The 23207-nt window shown below is 38.0% G+C and overlaps 1 protein-coding gene across 5 annotated transcripts in view; it reads left to right on the forward strand.

Moving 5' to 3' along the window:
• Positions 1-23207, forward strand: part of TMEM67 (transmembrane protein 67) — a 45272-nt gene that overhangs the window by 8635 nt on the left and 13430 nt on the right. For 2 of the 5 annotated variants that reach the window (XM_044928531.2, XR_006544829.2), the window contains exons 7-21: positions 2102-2164; positions 3704-3858; positions 3973-4081; positions 5123-5212; positions 5972-6037; positions 7856-8012; positions 8974-9097; positions 10824-10929; positions 13787-13843; positions 15405-15503; positions 17393-17491; positions 17724-17810; positions 19029-19128; positions 19222-19361; positions 20946-21086. In XM_044928531.2, coding sequence (XP_044784466.2) covers positions 2102-2164; positions 3704-3858; positions 3973-4081; positions 5123-5212; positions 5972-6037; positions 7856-8012; positions 8974-9097; positions 10824-10929; positions 13787-13843; positions 15405-15503; positions 17393-17491; positions 17724-17810; positions 19029-19128; positions 19222-19361; positions 20946-21086 — 1593 coding nt within the window. The remainder of the gene's footprint in view (positions 1-2101; positions 2165-3703; positions 3859-3972; positions 4082-5122; positions 5213-5971; positions 6038-7855; positions 8013-8973; positions 9098-10823; positions 10930-13786; positions 13844-15404; positions 15504-17392; positions 17492-17723; positions 17811-19028; positions 19129-19221; positions 19362-20945; positions 21087-23207) is intronic. The other 3 variants (XM_006055175.4, XR_006544830.2, XR_006544831.2) reach the window with 2 other exon arrangements.

Below are 23207 nucleotides of genomic sequence, written 5' to 3' on the forward strand. Positions count from 1 at the left end.
TTCCCCATCTATTTGCCATGAAGAGATAGGACCAGATACCATGATCTTCGTTTTCTGAATGTTGAATTTTAAGCCAACTTCTTCACTGTCTTGGACTTTCATCAAGAGGCTCTTTAGTTCTTTGCTTTATTACATAAGGGTGGTGTCATCTGCATATTTGAGGTTATTGATATTTCTCCTGGCAATATTGATTCCAGCTTGTGCTTCCTCCAGCCCAGCATTTCTCATGATATACTCCACATAGAGGTTAAATAAGCAGGGTGACAGTATACAGCCTTGACATACTCCTTTCCCAGTTTGGAACCAGTTTGTAGTTCCATGTCTGGTTCTAACTGTTGCTTCTTGACCTGCATACCGATTTCTCAGGAGGCAGGTCAGGTGGTCTGGTAGTCCCATCTCTTTGAAAATTTTCCACAGTTTGTTGTGATCTACACAGTCAAAGGCTTTGGCATAGTCAATAAAGCAGAAATAGATGTTTGTCTGGAACTTTCTTGCTTTTTCAGTGATCCAGTGGATGTTGGCAATTTGATCTCTGTTCGTCTGCCTTTTCTAAATCCAGCTTGAACATCTGGAAGTTCATGGCTCATGTACTGTTGAACCCTGGCTTGGAGAATTTATGAGCATTACTTTGCTAGCCTGTGAGATGAGTGCATTTGTGTGGTAGTTTGAACATTGGCATTGCCTTTCTTTGGGATTGGGATGAAAACTGACCTTTTCCAGTCCTGTGGCCACTGCTGAGCTTTCCAGATTTGCTCAGCAGTGGCCAAATTTTCAAAGCTCAAATTGTCCCAAATTTGGACTTCCCTTTGGTATAGCTCCTGTGTTATTTTAACATGTCTCCTTCAATCTTCAGGCACTACCTTGGTTTCTCTATAGCATGTTCCAGGCCCAACCAATAATTATAATTTTAAATTGTCATATAATACTCTAGTTTATGCATTGAAATTCATGTAATTGTATGTCTATTGAATATTTAGGTTTTTTGTTAATAATATTGCTGTCAACCATTTTATGCATATATATGTGTTTTTCCTTTTGGAGAGATGATTGACTTAAGGCACATGTCCTAAGTGTTTTTAAATTCCTGGGTTAAAGTATGTGGATATTGTTTTATAAAGGATCACGCAGCTTTGTCCCTGGCATTTGTCTGTGGCTTCATTTTGCGTGCATTGGCCAGTACTGTTGTCAGTACTTTCCATTTTTACTAGGTTTTTTGTGTGTGTTAGCCAGCGTTCTACACATATGTTTTTTTCTTACAATATGAGAATTTTTGCCTATTGAAGAGATGAAAATAGTGACTCATAGTAATTTTATTTTAGATTTCTTGGACAGTTATGGTGCCATATTTCATATAATTTGGTTTTATCACCTTTGTCCATGTTCAGAGAATTTACTACGGATGGTGTTTCTCGGTGTCTCATTTTTTAGCAGGATATGCAGATGAGCTTTACAGCAGTGGTTCTGACCTAGAGGGGGGCCTGCATCTGCAGTTTTCAGAGGATGTGCGTGCCTTGGTCTCATTCTAGAGATTCTGATTCATTTGGTTTAGAATGAAGCCAGGCATTTTCTGTTTTCAGGAAATTACACAGTTCATTCTGATATTCATCACTGTTTGAGAATCACCATTGTGGAGATTTTAAATGTTAATTTCTCTGTGTATCCCCAATCTCCTGTTGCTTAGAAATCATTCACAAATATTTCTTTTTTATTACTTGCAATTTAATACAGTGTAATAATCCTAAATCACCAAATATTAACCAAATCTAAGTCAAGATCTAATTTTTATTTTATTCTTTTGTACTTTGATTTTCATTTTAGTGAAATGGGCATAATAGTTTTTATTATTATTATAAACATACTTTATTTCCTTGTATCTTTTGTCTGAGCAATGTGATTTTGTAATTCAGTCCTACTTGTAATTACTGACATTGGTTGGAATTAATTCTTTTATTCTTATTAGAGTCTATTTTTCTGATAACGCTGGGAAAGTAATATTAGTTACTTCCCACTCAGCAGTGTGCACAGTAATGTCTTCCTAAGTGTGTAGGGTTCAGGAATTTCTATTTAAACGTAAAACTAAAATTCATCTTTTTGTTTATAGGGCATATCTTTCACTTCAGAATGGTTTGCAAAGTATTTGCAGTCATCAGCAGCTGCTTGTTGGGTATGTTTGAATTTCTAGAAAGTAGTTTTTATTTCATTTCAAAGAAACTGTGGTACCATTTTTTTTTTTCCCCAGTTAATAAAACTTTTCTAAGTAGATATGTCTCCTTGGTCATATTCTATTAAAACCCTTTCTAAGTGGACTGAAAGAGACTAATAAAGAATATGTTATTCATTTCACACTTATTACACATAAATTAAATATGTCCAAACTTACTAACCTGAAATTGAATGTTAGGGGAAACTGATATCGTACTATCATTTAGTAAATGTTTGTTGATGACCTACTGTATGCCACGCCCTGTTCTGAAATCTTTTAAGTTATCTATTTTAGGAAAAGACAGAGAAAAATCCCATGTGGAATTGTAAGTAATTGTCAGGTGATGCCAAGTGCTATAAAGACAAGCAAATCGGGATAAAGAACATAGAGAGTAGAAGGTGGTCCTAACTTATGGAGGGTGGTCAGGACAGGCATCTCTGAGAGTATGATATTTGAGCAAAGACTTGGAAGTGGAAGTGAGCCATGAAAATATCTAGGGGAAGAGAATTCTAAGCAGAGACCACAGCAAGTGCAGAGGTCCCAAAGCAGGGGTTCTCTGGCATGTTCATGCTAAAGAGACAGGAGGGAGACCTAAGTGGCCAGAACAGTGAGCAGGGAAAGTGGAGAAATGAGTTGAAGGATGAAGGGAGTGACTATGAGACCTAGAGTTTACTGGAAGTGATGTAGAGGATTTTGTGCAAAGGTAGACAGTGGTTGGCCTCAGGTTTTGAAAAAGATCATTCTAACATGGAAAGTAGATTTTGTTAGGGCAAAGACAAGCAGGGGGACCAATTAGGAGGTTATTAGAGTAATCCAAGTGAGAGAAAATGGACCTTTGGACAAGGGTGGTTCCGTGGAAATGAAAGAAGTGTTAAGCTTCTGGATATATACGTTTAAAAATGAGCCAACAAGATTTAGTGATGAGTTGGATATGAGAAGAGAGAGAATGAAGATTACTGTGATGATTTTTATTTGAATAACTGCAAAAATGAAGTGGTCTTTTCCTTAAAGAGAAAATTGAGAAAGAAGTTTGAGGGTCAAACTCAACAGATTTTGTTGTTCATAAAACAAATTACTTAAAACAGATTAGATTTATATGCAATAGATATAAAATAGATAAAATAAAATAAAAATAGCTTAGATTTCTATTCTACTATTAGGATCCAGTTATTGTTCTTTCAAATATAATTATTTCATGTATTAGCTTTTTTAAATGTCATGCTGTAAGTTTTTAGTTGGTTCTTCTTCGTTCAGTTGCTTGTCTTTATATGTTCACCTAAAATTTCAGGTAAAACTTATAAATTATTAACCTGCCATATGGAAAGTTCTTTTCTACTTTAATTAGAGGAAAGGTATTAAAAGCAAAAGAATATCCAAAAAAAGAATTTGCAGAATTCAAATTCTAAGCATAATTAAATTAAAAACTAAGCATAATTTTTGTATCAACTTTTGTTTAGGATATTAAAGCCCATATATTTCTTTGTCATTGTTTTCCTGTAGGTGTATGGCAATCTAACATCTTGCCAAGCTCTCGGAAATATGTGTGTAATGAACATGAACTATTATGACTCCTCTACTTTTGATGCATGTGGATTGTTTCAGGTTATCTTTGAAAATACTGCTGCACTGGGCACTGTTCATTCTGTTTCCTTTTGGTAAGGTTATTCTAACTAATGAACCGTCATTGTGACCAAATTCAGTGCAGTTACTTTCACAAATATGTACTAAGACCGTTCCCCCATTATTAAAACAATTGTGATTGTTTATAGGAGACAGAATCTTCCATGGCTGTTCTATGGAGACCAGCTAGGATTAGCACCTCAAATAATTAGTACTACACCTCTTCCTACAAATTTCAGTTTTAAAGGGGAAAACCAGGTACAAATCTCTATATTATTGAAGGTTAACTACATTTTGATTTATAATTTTGAAAGGTAACAAGAATATTACTAGACATAATTCTTGATAGATTTAAAAAATTTTAGTGACTAAACTAAATCTAAATGTTAGCTACTGAGGAACTAAACAATGTATAGAGTTTAGTTTTCTTACTTGAGTGTGTGGATACCTCGGGATTTTGTGTTACGGCAGCAAGAAGTACTTGTGGGTTGGGAAGGGTTTCATCACCAAACACAAAGCCTCTTCTGTCCTATATCTCCACATTTTTCATAAGGGCTGCCAAAGATTGAGTGGGATTCTATGCGTTTCCTCAGCATGTCACAGGTCCAAATTCTTACCTTCATTTTTTTGACCTTCTAGAATGAAAGAATGGGAGAAGGCAATGGCACCCCACTCCAGTACTGTTGCCCAGAAAATCCCATGGATGGAGGAGCCTGGTAGGCTGCAGTCCATGGGGTCGCTAAGAGTCAGACACGACTGAGCGACTTCACTTTCACTTTCCACTTTCATGCTTTGGAGAAGGAAATGGCACCCCACTCCAGTGTTCTTGCCTGGAGAATCCCATGGACGGAGAAGCCTGGTAGGCTGCAGTCCATGGGGTTGCACAGAGTCGGACACGACTGAAGTGACTTAGCAGGAGCAAAATGAAAGAATAGATTATTTCTTCCTCTATTCATCCTCCATTCACGCACACACACACTCATTTAACAGGTTTGAAAAGAAGTTATCTGTCACTGCCTCTCAATTCTGAAGTAATAGTTTTTGTGCAAAAACCCAGTCCATTTATATTAAGTGTGTTTAATCAGAGAGATACACTGATTAATTTTTCCTCAAAGTAATGATTGATGAATTCAATATTTGGTCTCTAGAAAAAGAAAAGATCATTTGGCAATGAAAAAATTTGTATAGACTATTATATATACTCTGAAAGTCTGAACTCTGTAAGTTTTTATAGACCATTATATATATTCATAGACTTTCAGAGTATGTGATATTATTTTATTCTTGTTTTTCTTTAAGCAGAGTACAAAACTGAAGTTTGTGGCTGCTTCCTATGATGTGAGAGGAAATTTTCTCAAGTGGCAAACTTTAGAAGGAGGAATTTTACAGGTGAGTATGATTCTAGAGAGAATTTACTATACTCTAGAGAGTATAGTATATACTATATAGTATATGCTATGCTATGCTAAGTCACTTCAGTCGTGTCCGACTCTGTGCGACCCCATAGATGGCAGCCCACCAGTCTCCCCGTCCCTGGGATTCTCCAGGCAAGAACACTGGAGTGGGTTGCCATTTCCTTCTCCAGTGCATGAAAGTGAAAAGTGAAAGTGAAGTCACTCAGTCGTGTCCGACTCTTAGAGACCTCATGGACTGTAGCCTACCAGGCTCCTCCGTCCATGGGATTTTCCAGGCAAGAGTACTGGAGTGGGTGCCATTGCCTTCTCCGTATATAGTATATAGTATACAATATATATACTATATACAATATATATACAATGTATTTACTATATACTATATATATGCTATATAGTATATAGTAGACAATACTCTAGAGAGTATGAATCTAGAGAGAATCCCTAACATGTCTTATTTTTGATTGAGGCAAAGATGAGGAAAAAACTAGATTATTGCTTGAATAGAGCATCAGTTTGCTTGCTAGAGTTGATTTTTCTTGTTTTGTTTTAAATTGGAATTTCTTAAAACTACTTTAAGTTATAACAGAGATGCCCTCTTAACTTTTCACTCCCTTGATAACATTAAATAAGTATTATATAAAGTATATATCCATGTTATGTCTTGAGAACCCTTGACTATAAGCAAAGAAAAGATTTGTGAGAGATATTTATCAGTTGTGTTCTTTTGCTGTAGCTTTGTCCAGACACAGAGACGAGACTAAATGCTGCTTATTCCTTTGGAACAACTTATCAACAAAGTGTAAGTTGGTACTATTTTAGGCAGTCTACATTTTGGCTTCATTTTTCACATCAGCAATAATTGGAATAATTATTGAATTTTTGAAATTAGTAATTTTTTGCAAAAAGAAAGTGAAAGTGAAGTTGATCAGTCGTTTCCGACTCTTTGCAACCCCATGGACTGTAGCCCACCAGGCTCCTCCATCCATGGAATTTTCTAGGCAAGAGTACTAGAGTGGGTTGCCATTTCCTTCTCCAGGGGATCTTCCTGACCCAAGGATCGAACCTGGGACTCCTGCATTGTGGGCTAATGAATAATTTATGAATGATTTTTATTAATAAAATCAGCATGAAAACAGTACCTTGTCATCCATAGAGTCTTAAACATCATAATTGTGTATTTCCTTCTGGCATATAGGTCTTAAAAATAATCTCTACTTTTGAGCATTTTAGAATGAAGTAGAAGTACTTCATTTTTAATAAACAGTAAAGTGTTATCACTGCCTCCTCCCTCCTCCCTCCCTGTAACAAAATGCTTCCTTTTCTCTCCATGCTCGTCTCCCTCCCTCCCTGACCATCCTTCCTTTGGTAATGCATTTTGAAACTACAGTATGGGACAAAGCAATATTATGAGCTGTTAAACATTTGAAAGACCTTCAATAGTCTACAAAAATACTTCTTGATAAAATGCATGTACACACACCACAGAACAAAACTGTGATTCCAGCTTTGTTAAAACAACAAAAAGCACCATTGGGGAAAACAGATGAGAAAAAGAAACATTTTTAACAGTGGTTATCTCTGGATGGTGGGATTACAGATTATTTTCTTTCTTTTCTACATTTTCCAGATTTTCTATCATGAACTTAAATTTGCTTTTATTATCAGAAATGACTTGTGTTACTTTAAAAAACTGTTGAGTGTCTACTTTGGGCCAGATAAATTCCACTGCTCTGTCCTCAGCATTTTATCATTTTTATCTCATCTGATCCATGAAATAGCTTTGTAAAATACATACTCATTGTGTTTTGTGGATGAGGAAATGTTGCTCAGTAATATTAGATAATTTGTTCAAATTCTTTCATCAAGTAAATGTTCTGTTAGGCTTGAAAACCGTGGTTTTTCCATCGAACCCAGTTGCCTCTCAGGGAGTTCACAGCCTAGTAGAGAAAACAGCTATATAGACAAAAAATTGAAAAGAATGTGATGTGTTGGTCTATAGATATGAACAAGGAACCGTGTTGGTTCAAAGAAGGGTCCTTAACAGTTCCTAGGGAAGTTCAGAAAGGCTATACACAGTGAGTGACACTTGAGCCTGCAGAATGAATACGAGTTTACCAGGGAGCACAGTGGGGAAGTGAATACCAGGCAGGAACACCATTTGCAGTGTCAGAGAGATGTAGAATAGCATAGCATATTTAGAGGCTATAAGTAGGTTAGTGTGACTGAACCAGAGACAAAGAGGAAGCAGTGGGAGATGAACCTGGTACTATTAAGGGGAGTCAAATCATAAACAGTGTTTACCAGGAGAAAGAGTTGGGACCTCACCCCACAGGATAGGAGTTTTTAAACCTTTTTATTGCTGTACAGTTACAGTTGAGAATGAATGTATAGCCTCTCCAGCTGGGTTGTTGGGCAAGATTCAGGTGGTTCTTTACTGTTATTTTGGCCCTTATAAAAGAATCATATATAGTATTCATGTTTTAAAAGACATATAAAAATATGTATAAACACCATTATTGGAAGATACTTTGTTTTACAATTACAAATCTTTTAAAGATAATAAATATGCTTTTTAACTTTCAATTTGGGTGCTTTTATTTTTAATTTTATTTTTCAGTGTGAGATTCCTGTCCCTAAGATCTTAACTGACTTTCCCACTCCTACATTTTATGATGTGTACCTTGAATATACTGATGAGAATCAACACCAATATATTTGGGCTGTGCCTGTGTTAAACTTAAATCTTCAGCACAAGAAAATGTTTGTGAACCAAGGTAAGGCATCCATACACACCACTCTTTCTCTGAGCTGAAATCAATAAATAAGTCAACCAACATAGCTTAATAAGCCACAGATTATAAGAAAAGTCATGGATTCGCTATGATGGTAAGCTTGTTTTTTTTTTTAAATATTTATCTATTTGGCTGCACCAGGTCTTAGTTGCAGCATGTGAGATCTAAGTTCCGTGACCACGGATCGAACCTGGGCCCCCTGCCTTGGGAGCACGGTGCCTTAGCCACTGGACCACCAGGGAAGCCCCTGAGTGTAAGGTTTCATGTAGCATGCCTGCGCTAAAACTGTAAGGTTGTTGGTATATTTACTCAGTGTGCTTAGTCACTCAGTCATATCCGACTGTTTGCGATGCCATGGACTGTAGCCCACCAGGCTCCTCTGACCATGGGATTCTCCAAGCAAGAATACTGGAGTGGGTTGCCCTTCCCTTCTCCAGGGGATCTTCCTGACCCAGGGATCAAATCTGTGTCTCCTGCATTGCAGGCAGAGTCTTTACTCTAAACCACCAAGGAAGCCTTATTTACTAAATATATCAGGCTTTTTATTAAGAAATTTTATCATTCCTGAAAGTTTATCCTGAGAAAAACAGTAGAACTGTAAAATCAGGGCTTCTTCAAACCATCCTTGAGCTGCTTTTTGGACAAATTAGTTTCTTTTGTTGTTTCTCATTTTATAAAATCCTATTTATTCAGGTAATTTGCAGGGAAAATCCTTCCAAACTGATGAAAAGTCCAGACAATCAGAAAATATTCAAGTGCAGCTGGGGAAGGCTATTACTAGGAATTTCTCACAGCAGGAGTTATTTTTGCAACCATCTTATTAAAACAAAGTGTACTAATTTTATGTTTTAAATTTGTCCAGTAATCTTCACTTTGAGTGCCATCTTGAACAATTGAAAGTATTTTTTAAACCCATCTTTTTTTTTTTTATTATTGATAAAAGACAGTAGTTCTGGCAAGTGGCTTCTGACTCGACGCATTTTCTTAGTGGATACACTAAGTGGACGGGAAAATGACTTAGGAAGCCAGCCAAGATTAATTAGAGTCGCCACCCAAATATCACTGAGGTAAACAAATGTCTAATTTACTGAATGAGGCTTGGAGTATATGGAAAAATGTCATAGTGAAAGTGTTGACCTGTAATTGTCAGATGAAAACAGTAAGAACACCTGAACTGGAATGATACATAATGTGTTCTTAGATGTCTATGTAGATTGGGATAGACCAGACCTGGGATTTCTTTGGAAGGAATGATGCTAAAGCTGAAACTCCAGTACTTTGGCCACCTCATGCGAAGAGTTGACTCATTGGAAAAGACTCTGATTCTGGGAGGGATTGGGGGCAAGAGGAGAAGGGGACAACAAAGGATGAGATGGCTGGATGGCATCACTGACTCGATGGACATGAGTCTGAGTGAACTCTAGGAGTTGGTGATGGACAGGGAGGCCTGGCGTGCTGTGATTCATGGGGTCGCAAAGAGTCGGACACGACTGAGCGACTGATCTGATCTGAATAGAGGAGATAATTACTTCAGAAGGGCTTCAAGAGTTTGCCAAAATCCATATCCTAAGCCCCACTCTAGACTTGCCAAGTTAGAATGAGTTGAGAGGTGGGGAGCAGTGAAGATCCACGGGCCGACGCGGGTGTGTTAGAGCCCGTCAGATGATTGCAGCAGGTGGGCCTCCTGTGGCTCCATCTCCTTTAGCACCCACTGCTCTAGGTTGGCCCTCGTTAGTTATCAACACCTTGCTGTTCCTTGGATACTTTGATGATGGCCCTGCCTTAGGGTAGTGCCATGCAGCCCTCACTGTCTCTTCTCTGCTGTGAGATTCCTATCTCTAACCTTATGTGGCTTTTCCACTTCAGTGTCTTATGATGTGCACCTTGAATACACTGATGAAACCCACACCATCATCTTTATGGTGTTTCAACATACATTACTTTTTCATTGCTTTTTCATTTTGATTTTCACAACAATCTTTCATGAAGTAGGCAGTACAGAAGCTTTGTCCTATCTATACCTTTCTGAAATCTACCTGTGCTGTTTTTAGCATTCCGTCAATCTGCCAGTGTAGATTCCTCAGTGAAAATGAAGTTGAAACTAGTCAGGTCTGACTTTATACTGATGAAACCATGTTGGCCACTGGTACTTGGCATTTTCATTTCCGAGTTTACAGACGGTATGTTACTAATGCGTTGAATTCAGCAAAATGTACCCTATTATGTACCATAAATAGTACTAGATATGACATGTTATCTTTAAGAATTCATCTTTTTTAATATTTCTTTTTATTTTATTTATTTATCTGGCTGTGCCGGATCTTAGTTGTGGCACGTGGAATCATTAGTTGCGGCATGTGGGATCTAGTTCTGTGATCAGGGATTGAACCTGGCCCCCGCCTTGGGTGTGTGGAATCTTAGCCACTGGACCACCAGGGAAGTCACCAAGAATTCATCTTTTTTTCAAAATCAGGATATTATCTGCCTTTCTCTAGGCATTACTTTAAGTCCTCAAAAGTGGTACACAGTACTTCATTGATTTTATTTGTAAACTTTGTAGGACCTAGATCAAGAAGCGTTTTTTGAGGGTGTATTTTAATATAAAGTTTTGACCACTTCAGATATCCTGTATTAATACCATTAGTTTATGTTTAACCTTCTCTGGTTTTTAATAACTGCTGGTTCTGAGATCACCAAGACTATTCATATCACATTCAGAAGAAACAGTAAGTTAAATATATGTTTAAGGGCCTCAGTGTATTTTTAACTAAAAATGAATTTTCTTTTAAACAGCATCCACCTTGTACCCAGCACGAAAAATGGAAACATTTACCCTCCCTTAATTACCATTGCCTACCGTGACATTGATATCAAAGATCCCAACAGCCAGTCTGTGAAGGTGAGTCCCTTCGGTCACTGCCTTCTGTGTGTTAGTGCAAAACTGAGAGAGTTTGCATTATGATCAAAAGACTATTAGTCCTTTTCAGAGTTTTAAATAAACATAGCACTTTATATAGTCAAGACAGTTATTTTTTACTAATGCTGGTAAGAGGTGAGTTCTTATGGATTCTGCATATAAAAAGGCAAGAATTAAGTTTGTCAGTGGATAGTGTTACCAGCCGCTGGGCCTCCCTGTTCTAGATGCCAGGACATGCTGAGCCATATGGCATCTCCTCTTGTTCTCTTTGGCCACCTTGCTTCTGTTAAGACTTTGTCTCCTTGCCTAACTAAACCAGGAACTCAAACCTTAAGAGGGCATGTGTGTTTCTCTTCTCACCAGTCTTGCCCACTTGATAGAGACATACTTAAACAGGCAGAAAGAGAATCTAATTTTTAGCTCTGTAACTAGTAGCACTAAAGTGAAATAGAGGATGCAGTTTGGACCTACAACCAGTCTTCTGACTGTTTCCCAACTCAGTTAAACTTAACCCCAGAACCCGAGTCGTCCCCTGCCTGGAAGGGCCTGTGTCTGGAAGTGAGACCATGTACACACTGAAAGCAGGCTGTACCAAAGAAGGAGCCTGGCAAAGGCCGCGCTCTGCCTTGCCAGGCGATTGAAGTGCCCCTGTCTGAGGAGGGGTAGAGAAGAGCGGATGGAGGTCGGGACCAGAGCTAACCCTTCTAGACTTTTTCCTCATCCCCTGTCTCCCCCAGAAGCATGACAGTTGGAAGGTGAACACTCCTTAACCTCCAGGACTCACTAAAGCTTTTAATTTCTACTGTTTTACTTTTCTGAATTTTAATATTCTAGTTCTTCAGCCAGTGTTTTTGGCCTCTCTGTTGAGCTTGCACTTCTACTCCGCTACTGTTGGATTCAGGCTTTCATAAAGCGAAAAGTAGGCACACGGTACGACTTTTCTCTGAAAGGTTTCCCATCCTCAGTTTTATTACCTGATTTGATATTGAAATTCATTTCTATTGCCTGAATTTATATACAGTGTAATGAGAGGAGAAAATCCAGGAACATGCTTAGTAACAACAAAAGACTGCCTTGTTTAAATTTTCCTGGAATGTCATTTTTGGGTAGTTAAGAGTGTATTTATCTTAATATGAAACACTTCTGGGTGTTTTCTTTAAATATTTTTCTTGTCGAAAATATATCTAAACTGTTTTGACAAATTGGAAAATAAGCAATAGGAAAAAAGTTGAGAGAATCATAACTGAGGAAGCCCCCCTCAATCATTCTAATTATAGAATGCAGTTTTCATCATTTCTTAATTTCTCATGACAGCTGTTGTAAAAGTTCTGCATTCATTTTGAGCATCCAGCTGTATCTTTGCTCTCTTACCATCTCTGCAAATAACCTGTCTTCCTGTTTTTCTGAGCAGATCAAAACCATCCAATATGAATTGCCTCAGACTTCCTCTTTAATACTTCAGTATCTCTGTTTCATTATCTTTCTTGACTCTGGTTCCTATTTCTAAGAATAAAGGACCCTTCCCACTTTCTTAAGCGAATTTTCAACCCTTACTTGTTTAGGATATTTTCTTCTATTTAATTTTATATGTTTTATTATAATATATTAATGTGTATTTTCTCCTGTTTCGCCCCCAACCTTTTATTTGGCCAGCTTCTCTGCTGGTTCCTTTCCTTTGCCTTTCAGGTTGCCCTGTCTTAAAAACAAATTAGCACAACCAAACCATAAAATCTTCTGTCAACTCTGCCAACAATTCAGCTTGCTATCATGTGTCTTTCCTTGATTTCCCAACCATTTATTCTTTCATCATTTGCAGTTTGGGTCCTGCCACTTTGCTTCTTTGAAAACCTCTTTCAGGAAGTCAGCAAGGTATTCCACATACACTGGCTTTATTTCTTTAACTTTACACTTATACAGTTGACCCTTGAACAACACAGATTTGAACTGCATGGTTCTGCTTATATGTGGACTTTTTTTTTTTAATAACTATGTACTGTAGCACTCTGCAAAGTTGGTCCAATTCATGGATGTGGAGGACCAACTCTAAAGTTCTACCTGAATTTTTGACTGCATCGTAATTGATGCCCCTCACCCCTGTATTGTTCAAGGGTCAGTTGTACAACAGTTGACTCTACTTGTGACCTCCTCCTCCTTGACCCTGCTCTGTGAACCTGGTAAGACTTAGGTGTCTTCCCTCTCCTATTCCTCATGCTTCTGTTTCTCTTAATCCTCCTTGACCCTGCTCTGTGAACCTGGTAAGACTTAGGTGTCTTCCCTCTCCTATTCCTCATGCTTCTGTTTCTCTTAATCCTCCTTGACCCTGCTCTGTGAACCTGGTAAGACTTAGGTGTCTTCCCTCTCCTATTCCTCATGCTTCTGTTTCTCTTAATCCTTTATGATTCTTCTCTCTCCTGTCTCTGTATAATTGTGTCCCTAAGATTCTTGTTTACACCTTTGATTAATCTGCCTTCTTCCTATGTGATTGTTTAGCCAGTTGCTGAACTCTTGATACACAAGATAGGTCACATGCCTCAGTTACAGAAACCTATCAGAAAATGAAATATGATTAATTTGACTTGAGTGCTGTTAATGAACCTAATCCACCTTCTAATGAAACCCTCTTTCTTTAATATATGTTCTAAATGGATATTTAAAGTAGTGTGGGTAATTCCCCAAAGTGTATTTATTTATGTATAAGTAAAGGTCAACTCTAGTAATACTGATAGTTTAAAAGTATGATATTTTTGGTAAAATGGAGCTGTGAATGTATTTTTATAGTAAAAATAGGTTTGTATCATATAACTTCAGTATGGCTAATTTGCTTTCTTTTAAACATCAGGTTTCTTTCTCAGTCACATACGAAATGGATCAAGGAGAAGCACAAGTCCAGACAGATGTGAGTTTCTTTTAACCCGTCAAAATACTTACAGTATATTTTTTAATTAAAACAAAATTTTTTTACATGTTCAGGAAAGTTGTCAAAATAAAGAGATTTGCCACATATCCCTCACCAAGTCTCCCTTAGCATTAACATCTTACGTAACTGTAGTTGTTGTTCAGTCAGTAGTCGTATCTAACTCTCTGCGACCCCGTGGACTGCAGCATGCCAGGCTGCATACTGTAGTACAGTGGTCATAATCAGGAAATTAATATTGATGTAGTCCTGTTAACTAATCCGGGCTTTCCTGGTGGCTCAGTGGTAAAGAACCCACCTGCCAATGCAGGTTCGCTTCCTGGGTTGGGAAGATCCTTTGGAGAAGGTAATGACAACCTACTGTAGTATTCTTACCTGGGAAACCACGGACAGAGGAGCCTGGCGGGCTTCAGTCCATGGGGTCACGAAGATTTGAATGCTAGTTAGTGACTAAACAACAGCAAATTAACTAATGTAAATACTCTTTGGATTTTACAGATTTTTTTCACTATCCTTTTCTGTTTCAGGACCCAACCATCGTGTGTCTCCTTAGTCTCCTTAGGTCTGTGACAGGTCGTCAGTCATTCTTTGTCTCATGACTGACCCTAACACTGGTATTTTGTCCTTCAGTTGGTTTTATCCTGTATTTTCCCATGATTAAATGTAGTTTTAGCATACATACCATGAAAGTGATGTTATACCCTTCTCAGTGAGTCATATCAGAAGATACTTGGTGTCAGTGTATCTTATTAATGGACTTCCCAAGTGGCGCTAGTGGTAAAGACCCTCCTGCCAATGCAGGAGAGATAAGAGACCTGGGTTCGATCCTTGGGTCAGGAAGATCCCCTGGAAGAGGACAGGGCAACTCACTCCAGTATTCTTGCCTAGAGAATCCCATGGACAGAGAAGTCCGGTAGGTTACGGTCCATAGGATTGCAAAGAGTTAGACACGACCGAAGCTACTTAGCACACACCTATCTTACTAACATTGATGTCAACTTTGATTGTATGGCTAAGATGGTATCTGCAGAGTTCTCCATTGTATTTTTCCACTTATAATTAATAAGTATCTTGTGGGAAGATACTTGAGATTATGCAAATCTGCTCCTTATTATTCCTTTGCCCTCTAATTTCAGCATCCATTGATAATTCTTGGCCAATAAACAATATTACTGTGATATTTGTCTGGTGGTGGTTGTGTTTTTCCATCATTTCTTCTATATTGATTAGAATTCTGTAAAAAGGAATTCTCCCTTTGTCCACGTGGATTTATTTATTCATTTATTATTAAATCAGTGTGGGCTCATGAATATTTATTTATTCTAGTAATTTTAATTCGTTACCTTCTATAGTCTTGCTCAAATTGTCCCAGATTTGTCCATTGGGAGTTTCTTCAGTTTGGCGCCTATGTCCTTCTAGTGTACCTTCTAATTTTTGAGCCTGTTTTTGAGTACTTTGTTACTTTTTATTTACAGTATCTTTGAACACTGATGAAATTGCATTATGAAATTACATAAATCCCAATTTTTTTTTTTTACTTTAGATTGCTTTAGGTGTGTTGGGTGGACTAGCTGTTTTATCATCTCTTTTGAAGACAGCAGGTTGGAAGAGACGCATTGGGAGTCCCATGATTGATTTACAGGTATAATCACAGGGCTTCTTAAAGTCTATTTTTATCTTTTGACTATTTTATATCCTTCTAATAAGACACAGCTAGCGAATGAGTAAAAAGTTGCCCTGAGTTTCTCTGGGGTATATGACTAGCAGACGTACATGAGTAGGAAATGTACCCTTGTTTTCCCTCCAGTGTGCACCACGCTGGTGGCCAGTCTGCACCCACCAGCAGTGGTCTTGTTTCCTCACATCCTCACCAACAATTGCTGTTTTCCCACCCTTTCCCATTTTTTGCCAATCTGGTGGGATATGTCATTCTTGATTTAATTTCCATTTCTTTGATTACTCTTCAAATACTTTATTAATCATTTGGGCTTCCCCTTCTGTGAACTTCTTATTTATACCACTTGCTCATTTTTCTACTGTTTCCAATTTTTCTTGTTTATTTAAACAAGTTTTTCATATTTTATTTATTTTTTTTGTATTTTCTAAATGTAAATCTTCTTTTGGTTTTTGACATTGAAGTGTCTTCTCCAAGGGTAAATCCATCTGTTATTTTATCTATATGTTACTTTGTTTAGTAGAAACTCTTGATTTTAATACTGTCAAATCTGAATAGGTTTTCATATTATGGTGTGTGCTTTTAGAATCTTGTTTAAGATCAAGATCAAAAAGATATTCTCCCATATTTTATTCTATTAACTTTATGGTTTCACTTCTCATTTAATTGTTTTTACATTTGTTCTTGTTTTTATTTTCATCTGTCATTTATTGAGTATTACTATAAGCCAGGTACTTTTTTAACCTTGACACGTGTAATTCATTGGGTCCTCACAATAGCTCTATGAAGTTAGGTATCATGATCATTCCCATTTTATACTTGCTGAAATTGTAGAGATTAAATAAATTTCCTATTCATTTAATTTTTACCGTATCAAAGTAATAGGTGGTATTTCCATTTAGCTGATTAAGAACACGAGAAAGGCAACATAGTAAACTGGTTTGTCTCCAGAGCTAGTGTGCCTGTAAATCAGAGGAGGGGGGCTTGATTTACTGTTTGGGGAGTCAAGAAAGGCATCCAAAAGAAGTGAAGTTTAAGCTCGGTTATCTATGCATTAACTGAGTTTGAACAAACTCTTGGAGATGGTGAAGGACAGGGAAGCCTGGCATGCTGCAGTTCACGGGGTTGCAAAAAGTCAGACACAACTTAGCAGCTGAACAGCAGCAACCATCTTTGCATTCCACAAATAGTCTCTGATGGCCTGCTGTCTGAGTGCCAGATGCTCTACGAGGCGCTGGGGGATGTGATTACTGGGCAAAGGGAGACATGGTCTCTGCCCTCAGAGCTCCAAAGAGTTTGCCAGAGAGAAGAAGAGAAGAATATCTGTTGAAATAATACTCATTTCATTCCCAAAACATTTGGGATTAATGTGTGGAGTGGTTAATTATTGAACAAGTTGTTGGAACTGACAAATGAGGCTAAAATTTAATTTTGGCCTAGGTTGTAAAGGACCTTGTTGATCAGGAATTTACATTTTAATGAGGCATCACTGTACATTTTTAAGAAAGAGAGTGACACAGTCCAATTTACATTTTAGAAAGCCAATTCTGATGGTAATATGGAGGGTACGTTGGGGAGAAGGACTCCAAACTTGAAGAAAAGTAGAAAGCGGTTCTAAAGTTCTTAGTTGGTGAAAGATGAGAAGGGTTGAATAAGATAGAAGTTATTGGAAATGGATCAAAAGGTATCTAGGAAGTGGCTGCAGTCAGTCCTTCTGACTGATCCATGGATACATGAAATAAGACTTCAAGCTTGAGAAACTGGGTTGATAATAATGTTATTAATAATAATATGTTATTAAAGTAGTATAAATGGATTGAGTCTATAACAGCTCTGATTCTCTTTTTAAATTGCAGACAGTTACGAAATTCTTGTTTTACTATGCTGGTGATCTGGCCAATGTTTTCTTTATCATCACTGTAGGAACAGGTCTTTACTGGCTTATTTTCTTTAAAGTAAGTGATTTTCTGAATTTTACCTTAGTGCCACAACCTGAATAACTTGTAAGCTCTCTTTATAAAGCAACTGTTTTTACTTGAGGGTGTTTCTAATCAAGAGTATTGGGGCAAGTGCTAAACTCACCATTCCCTGAGCGTGTTGTGTTTATTCTATGCTTTCTTTGGGTTATAACTTGTGCCTCGTAAAAACTATGTGCGTTCATACTTAGCAGTGTAATTTTCATCCCAGGCACAGAAGTCTGTCTCTGTTTTGCTACCAGTGCCAGCTCAAGAAGAACGTTTTGTTACTTATGTGCGATGTGGTTTTGCTCTGAAGGTAAGTTTCAGAGCACAGGTTACTGAATTTTAAATGTCTGCTTAAAAAGAAAAAAGTCTGCTAATAAGCATGTAAATCTTCAGAGTTAAAATGCTTTCAAAATCTTTGGTGTAAAATTTAGTTTAATTTTAGAAGAAAGTATGAATTGTTCTATTTTACTAGGAAGTCTGCATTTATTTATAATAGGTATCTCATTCTGAAGATCTGCCTTAAGTAATTGTTTATTATTTAATGTAGACTGTTAATCAAGAGTGAACGGTACCGCGCTGGCTAAAGCGCTGAACTCTTAGCATTGCTTCTCTGCCTCCACGTTCCTTTCCTCCTCTTCCCATGGGAGCCCCCCTCCCTGCTTCACTGTTCTTTCAGGGGATGTGACGCTCTTCACGTGCCTCTGCCATACATCTCATCCAGTTGTGTTGTGATTATTAAGTGACTATTTTCCCACTAACCTGTGAGCCCCAGGAAGAGAGGAATCATCCCATACTTAGATTTTTAACCTTGTTTGATCAATAATGCACCTTCTCGGAAGAAGCCTCAGTTTAAACATATTCTGTAAATGAAAAGGGATTTTTTTTTTTCATCAGAAATCTTAATAGTAGAAATAGAGAAAAAGGCAGTAAGAGCATCCTAAAACTTTCAATAGGACAAACAAATGACAGTTGGAGATACCTTTCCTTATAAAGAAGTTAAAGGCTTTTGGAAACCTTGGGAAAGAGAGTCATGTATGCAAGATCCCTGTGTGAGGAGGGAGGTAGCATGTCTACTTTCATATTCCTATTTCTGAGAAAGACAGAAGGAGGAAAGGTGAAATTAATATGTCTGTAAAAAGTCTGTGAATTTGGTGACTGTTCTATGATGAGTTTCTGGTGAGCCCCTGATGGTATGATGACTTTGTCACTTGTGAAACTTACAGTGAAAATGTTCGTCGCTCTGACTCTTTGCGACTCCATGGACCATAGCCCGCCAGGCTCCTCTGTCCATGGGATTCTCTGCAGCAATACTGGAGTGGGTTGCCATTCCCTTCTCCAGGGGATCTTCCTGACCCAGGGGTTGACCCTGAGTCTCCCCCATTGCAGGCAGATTGTTTACCATTTGAGCCACCTGGGAAGCCCCATATATCTTCTTGTGATTTCAGATGTTTGGTTCTTAAAGAATCAGTGTTGGTTTCATGAGCAGACTTCATGCCAATACTTTAAGGTGTTTTTTTGTCATTTTCAGGCTCTGCAATTTTTGCATAAGCTCATCTCCCAGATTACCATAGACATATTCTTTATCGATTGGGAGCGGCCTAAAGGAAAGGTTCTTAAAGCTGTTGAAGGTAATGAAAGTAACCATTTGTACCAAGTTTCTTTTTCCACCATTGTAAAGCAGAGAAGGTGAAACGTTTTACTCATTTTATCTCCCCAACCAGGTGAGGGTGGTGTTCGGAGTGCTACTGTTCCTGTAAGCATATGGAGAACTTATTTTGTGGCAAATGAATGGAATGAAATTCAGACTGTGAGAAAAATTAACCCACTCTTTCAAGTACTTACTGTCCTCTTCCTTTTGGAGGTATAAACTATTTGATATAATTGTATGCAACTTATGGGTACCTCATAAATGTTAATTTAATGTAATTCCAGCTAAGTTTTCCTGTCAGTGAGTTTTCTAAAGTTTAAAATATTATTATTATTGAGCCTTTAAAAAATACACATAACATGAAATTTATCATTATAAGTGTACAGTTCAGTACTGTTAAGTACACTCGTATTGTCGTACAGTCCATCTCTAGAACTCTTCATCTTGCAAAACTAAAACTCTGTACTCGTCTTTTCCCCTCTCCCCAGACCTGGAACCACCATTCTACTTTCTGTCCTTGAACACCTACTAAGGACCATGTCCTGTGTTAGGATTTGGGGCTACAGCCTAACAACACACAGTGAATGGGTACATGCTTATGATCCCTTTACAGTTACTTGATGGACCTGGGTAGAATTATCAAAGGAAGTATTCAGAACTGAATATGAGACTGAAATATGGAAACTGTATAAGTAACAGATTTTCTCTAGAACTAACTGCTTAAGTAAGGTTTGATATAAATTTTGTTGGACTCCTTTGTTTGTCTGCCTTCCTTTTTCCTTCTTTCTTGCTTTTCTCCTTCCTTCCATTTTCTGAACCTAGAAGAAAGTGTGTGTCTCTGGGACATAAGAACACTATCTCAAAAACTTACTTATAGTCCTGTTTTTTAAAGCTTAAAAGGGATTGTGTGAGAAAGTCATTTTATAATCAACTAAGTTTGGAAAATACTGGATTCCATAAAGTCATGTAACTTCCTTTGCCATAAAACTTTCCAGAGCCTTTAATCGATGAGAGTAGAAAGCATAGAGGTGAGTATAACATGATATCTTCCTCAAAAGGCATTTCGGAAGATAGTGTTGTAAAGTATAAAAGTATTTTGCGTAGTGCCTGGCATGGATTGCTGGTTGTTCATTGGCAGTTTACTGAAAGTGAAAGTGAGAGTTGCTCAGTTGTGTGCGACTCTTTGCTACCCTATGGACTATAGTCTATGAAATTCTCTAGGCCAGAATACTGGAGTGGGTAGCCTTTCCCTTCTCCAGGGGATCTTCCCAACCCAGGGATCTAACCCAGGTCTGCCACACTGCAGGCGGATTCTTTACCAGCTGAGCCACAGCTTTATTTTTTTGACAGAAATTTTTAAGCTTTGTCAGTGTATATGATAATAAAGTTATATTTGGCCTTGAGTTGGAGGGGATGACAGAGGATGAGATGGTTGGATGGCATCACCAACTCGATGGACATGAGTTTGAGCAAGCTCCAGGAGTTGGTGATGAACAGGGAGGCCTGGTGTGCTGCAGTCCACGGGGTCTCAAAGAGTCACACATGACTGAGCAACTGAACTGAACTGGCCTTGAGTCATATTGAAGAGACTACCTAATGGACTAACTAAAATTTTGTATTAAATACTTTATAATTAAAATACTGGATAATTATTTTTATCTAGATTTTCTACTGTTTGTACAAACTTGAATACTTAAGTTTTTCAAGGGAAGGAGTAGAGAGAAGTGTCTCATTTTCAGACTACAAGGGTTTTCTTTATTCATATCTTTTAAAATTATTTTGTTCTTTTTATTTAAGGTTGTAGGATTCAAGAACTTAGCATTAATGGACTCATCCTCTAGTCTTTCCAGAAGCCCACCTAGCTACATAGCTCCTTACAGCCGCATTTTGAGATATGCGGTGTCTTCTGCTCTTTGGCTGGTCATTGGACTTATACAGGTAACAGAAATTATACTTTTAAGTAACATTACCTCTCTATATTTTTAATTCTGTTTATATACTGATCGTCAGCTGTTGACCACAACAGGATTTCTATAGTATAAAGAAGGTGACAAGAACAATAATAAAGATTCCCTGGTGACTCAGACGGCAAAGAGTCTGCCTGCAATGCAGGAGACCCAGGTTCAATCCCTGGGTTGGGAAGATGCCCTGGAGAAGGAAATGGCAACCCACTCCAGTATTATTGCCTGGGAAATCCCATGGATGGAGGAACCTGGCAGGCTACAGTCCATTGGGTCAATGTATTAATAATAAAGATAGCAAATAGCTAATTTCTTACATAGTATGCTAATCTAGGCACTGTGTTAATTGCATTACACAAATGAACTTACTTAATAGCCCTCAGAGATAGATTCTTTTAAATATCCTCATTTTATAGATGAGGATGTGGTGGCACAGAAAGGTTAAATATTTGCCCAAATATTATATTAGAAATCAATTAGAAATGAGCAGAACTGGAATTTGAACCCAGAACAATTAGAAATCAGCAGAACAAAAAAAGAAAAAGAAACCAGAAGAACAGAAATTTGAACTCAGGCAATCTGATTTCAGATTTCATTTCTTATCAGTAGTGGGGCTCTGAAGGGTCTTTCAGAGTCTGCAGGATTTAGTTTATATATAATGATAGGAAATGCTAAGGTACCCTCAGTCTTTGCTTTTGAAAACTAACATTTTGTTTACATTCATTTATATATCATTAAATCTCACTCAAATTACCAGTACCCCTGCTGAAATTTTCTTTGAAATAGTAATTGAAATAGCTGAAAGTAAAAATAAATCTGAGGATCCACGGCTCTAGCAGAGGATCTTTGCTATGCTTATTTCCTTTATCTTCTTATAGCTAAAAAAAGAAAAAGAAAAAGAATGAAAGGAAAAAGAGAGAAGCAGGAGCTACAGCACTTAACTAACTCTAGTCTCTGCATTTCTTTCTCTTGCTTACAGACACTCCAATGAGTGGGAAAAGCCTTTCAGTTTAAGATTTCTTTAACTTTTATATAAGCAAAGGAAGGTGGGACTGCCTATAAACTGGAGAGCTTATATTTGCCTTAAAAACTGAATTTTAAAAGATTTTGGAATTGAAGTCCCCAAATTCCTACAGAATTGGATCTAGGTGTCATTGTTAAGAGTTGTTCAAACTTAAAGCTGCAGAATAGAGCTAGTGAGGGATAGTTTGACAATCACAGAAGAAAGACAAACAGAAATTAGGATTTGAAATAAAATTAGATTAAAATAATACGGGGTTTGATTTTTTTTTCCCTTTCAGTTTTATTGAGATATAACTTACGTGAAAGTTGCTCAGTAGTGTCTGACTTTTTGTGACTCCATGGACTGTACAGTCCATGGAATTCTCTAGGCCAGAACACTGGAGTGGGTAGCTATTCCCCTCCAGGGGATCTTCCCAACCCAGGGATCGAACCCAGGTCTCCCACACTGCAGGCAGATTCTTTACCAGCTGAGCCACCAGGGAATCCCTGGTGACATACAGCAGTGACAGTGACTGTTGTTTGTCACTGTATGTCACTAATGCAGTTTTTGTGAGCAGATCAGATTTATCTAGATGTGGAGAAGGCAATGGCACCCCACTCCAGTACTCTTGCCTGGAAAATCCCATGGACGGAGGAGCCTGGTAGGTTGCAGTCCATGTAGTCGCTAAGAGTCGGACGCGACTGAGCGACTTCACTTTCACTTTTCACTTTCATGCATTGGAGAAGGAAATGGCAACCCACTGCAGTATTCTTGCCTGGAGAATCCCAGGGACAGGGGAGCCTGGTGGGCTGCCGTCTGTGGGATCGCACAGAGTTGGACACGACTGAAGCGACTTAGCAGCAGCAGCAGCAGAGAATTTAAAGGAATACCATCTGAAGCTTTTCATATTGGTTGAGTACAACAACTAAAAAAAAAAACCCAGACTGACAGGGCCTGTAATGAAAGTAGCTTTTCTCTGTCTCATGAGAAAGAAGAGTAGGGGTCAGCAGTGCAGGCCCAGCAGGGTGGCTGCTGTCAGACCTGGAGGCCTGTTGTTCTGCTTTGCCCTTCAGGACTTGACCTCTAAGGTCACCT

Source organism: Bubalus bubalis, chromosome 15 (genome assembly GCF_019923935.1).
Source record: "Bubalus bubalis isolate 160015118507 breed Murrah chromosome 15, NDDB_SH_1, whole genome shotgun sequence".
NCBI lineage: Eukaryota > Metazoa > Chordata > Mammalia > Artiodactyla > Bovidae > Bubalus > Bubalus bubalis.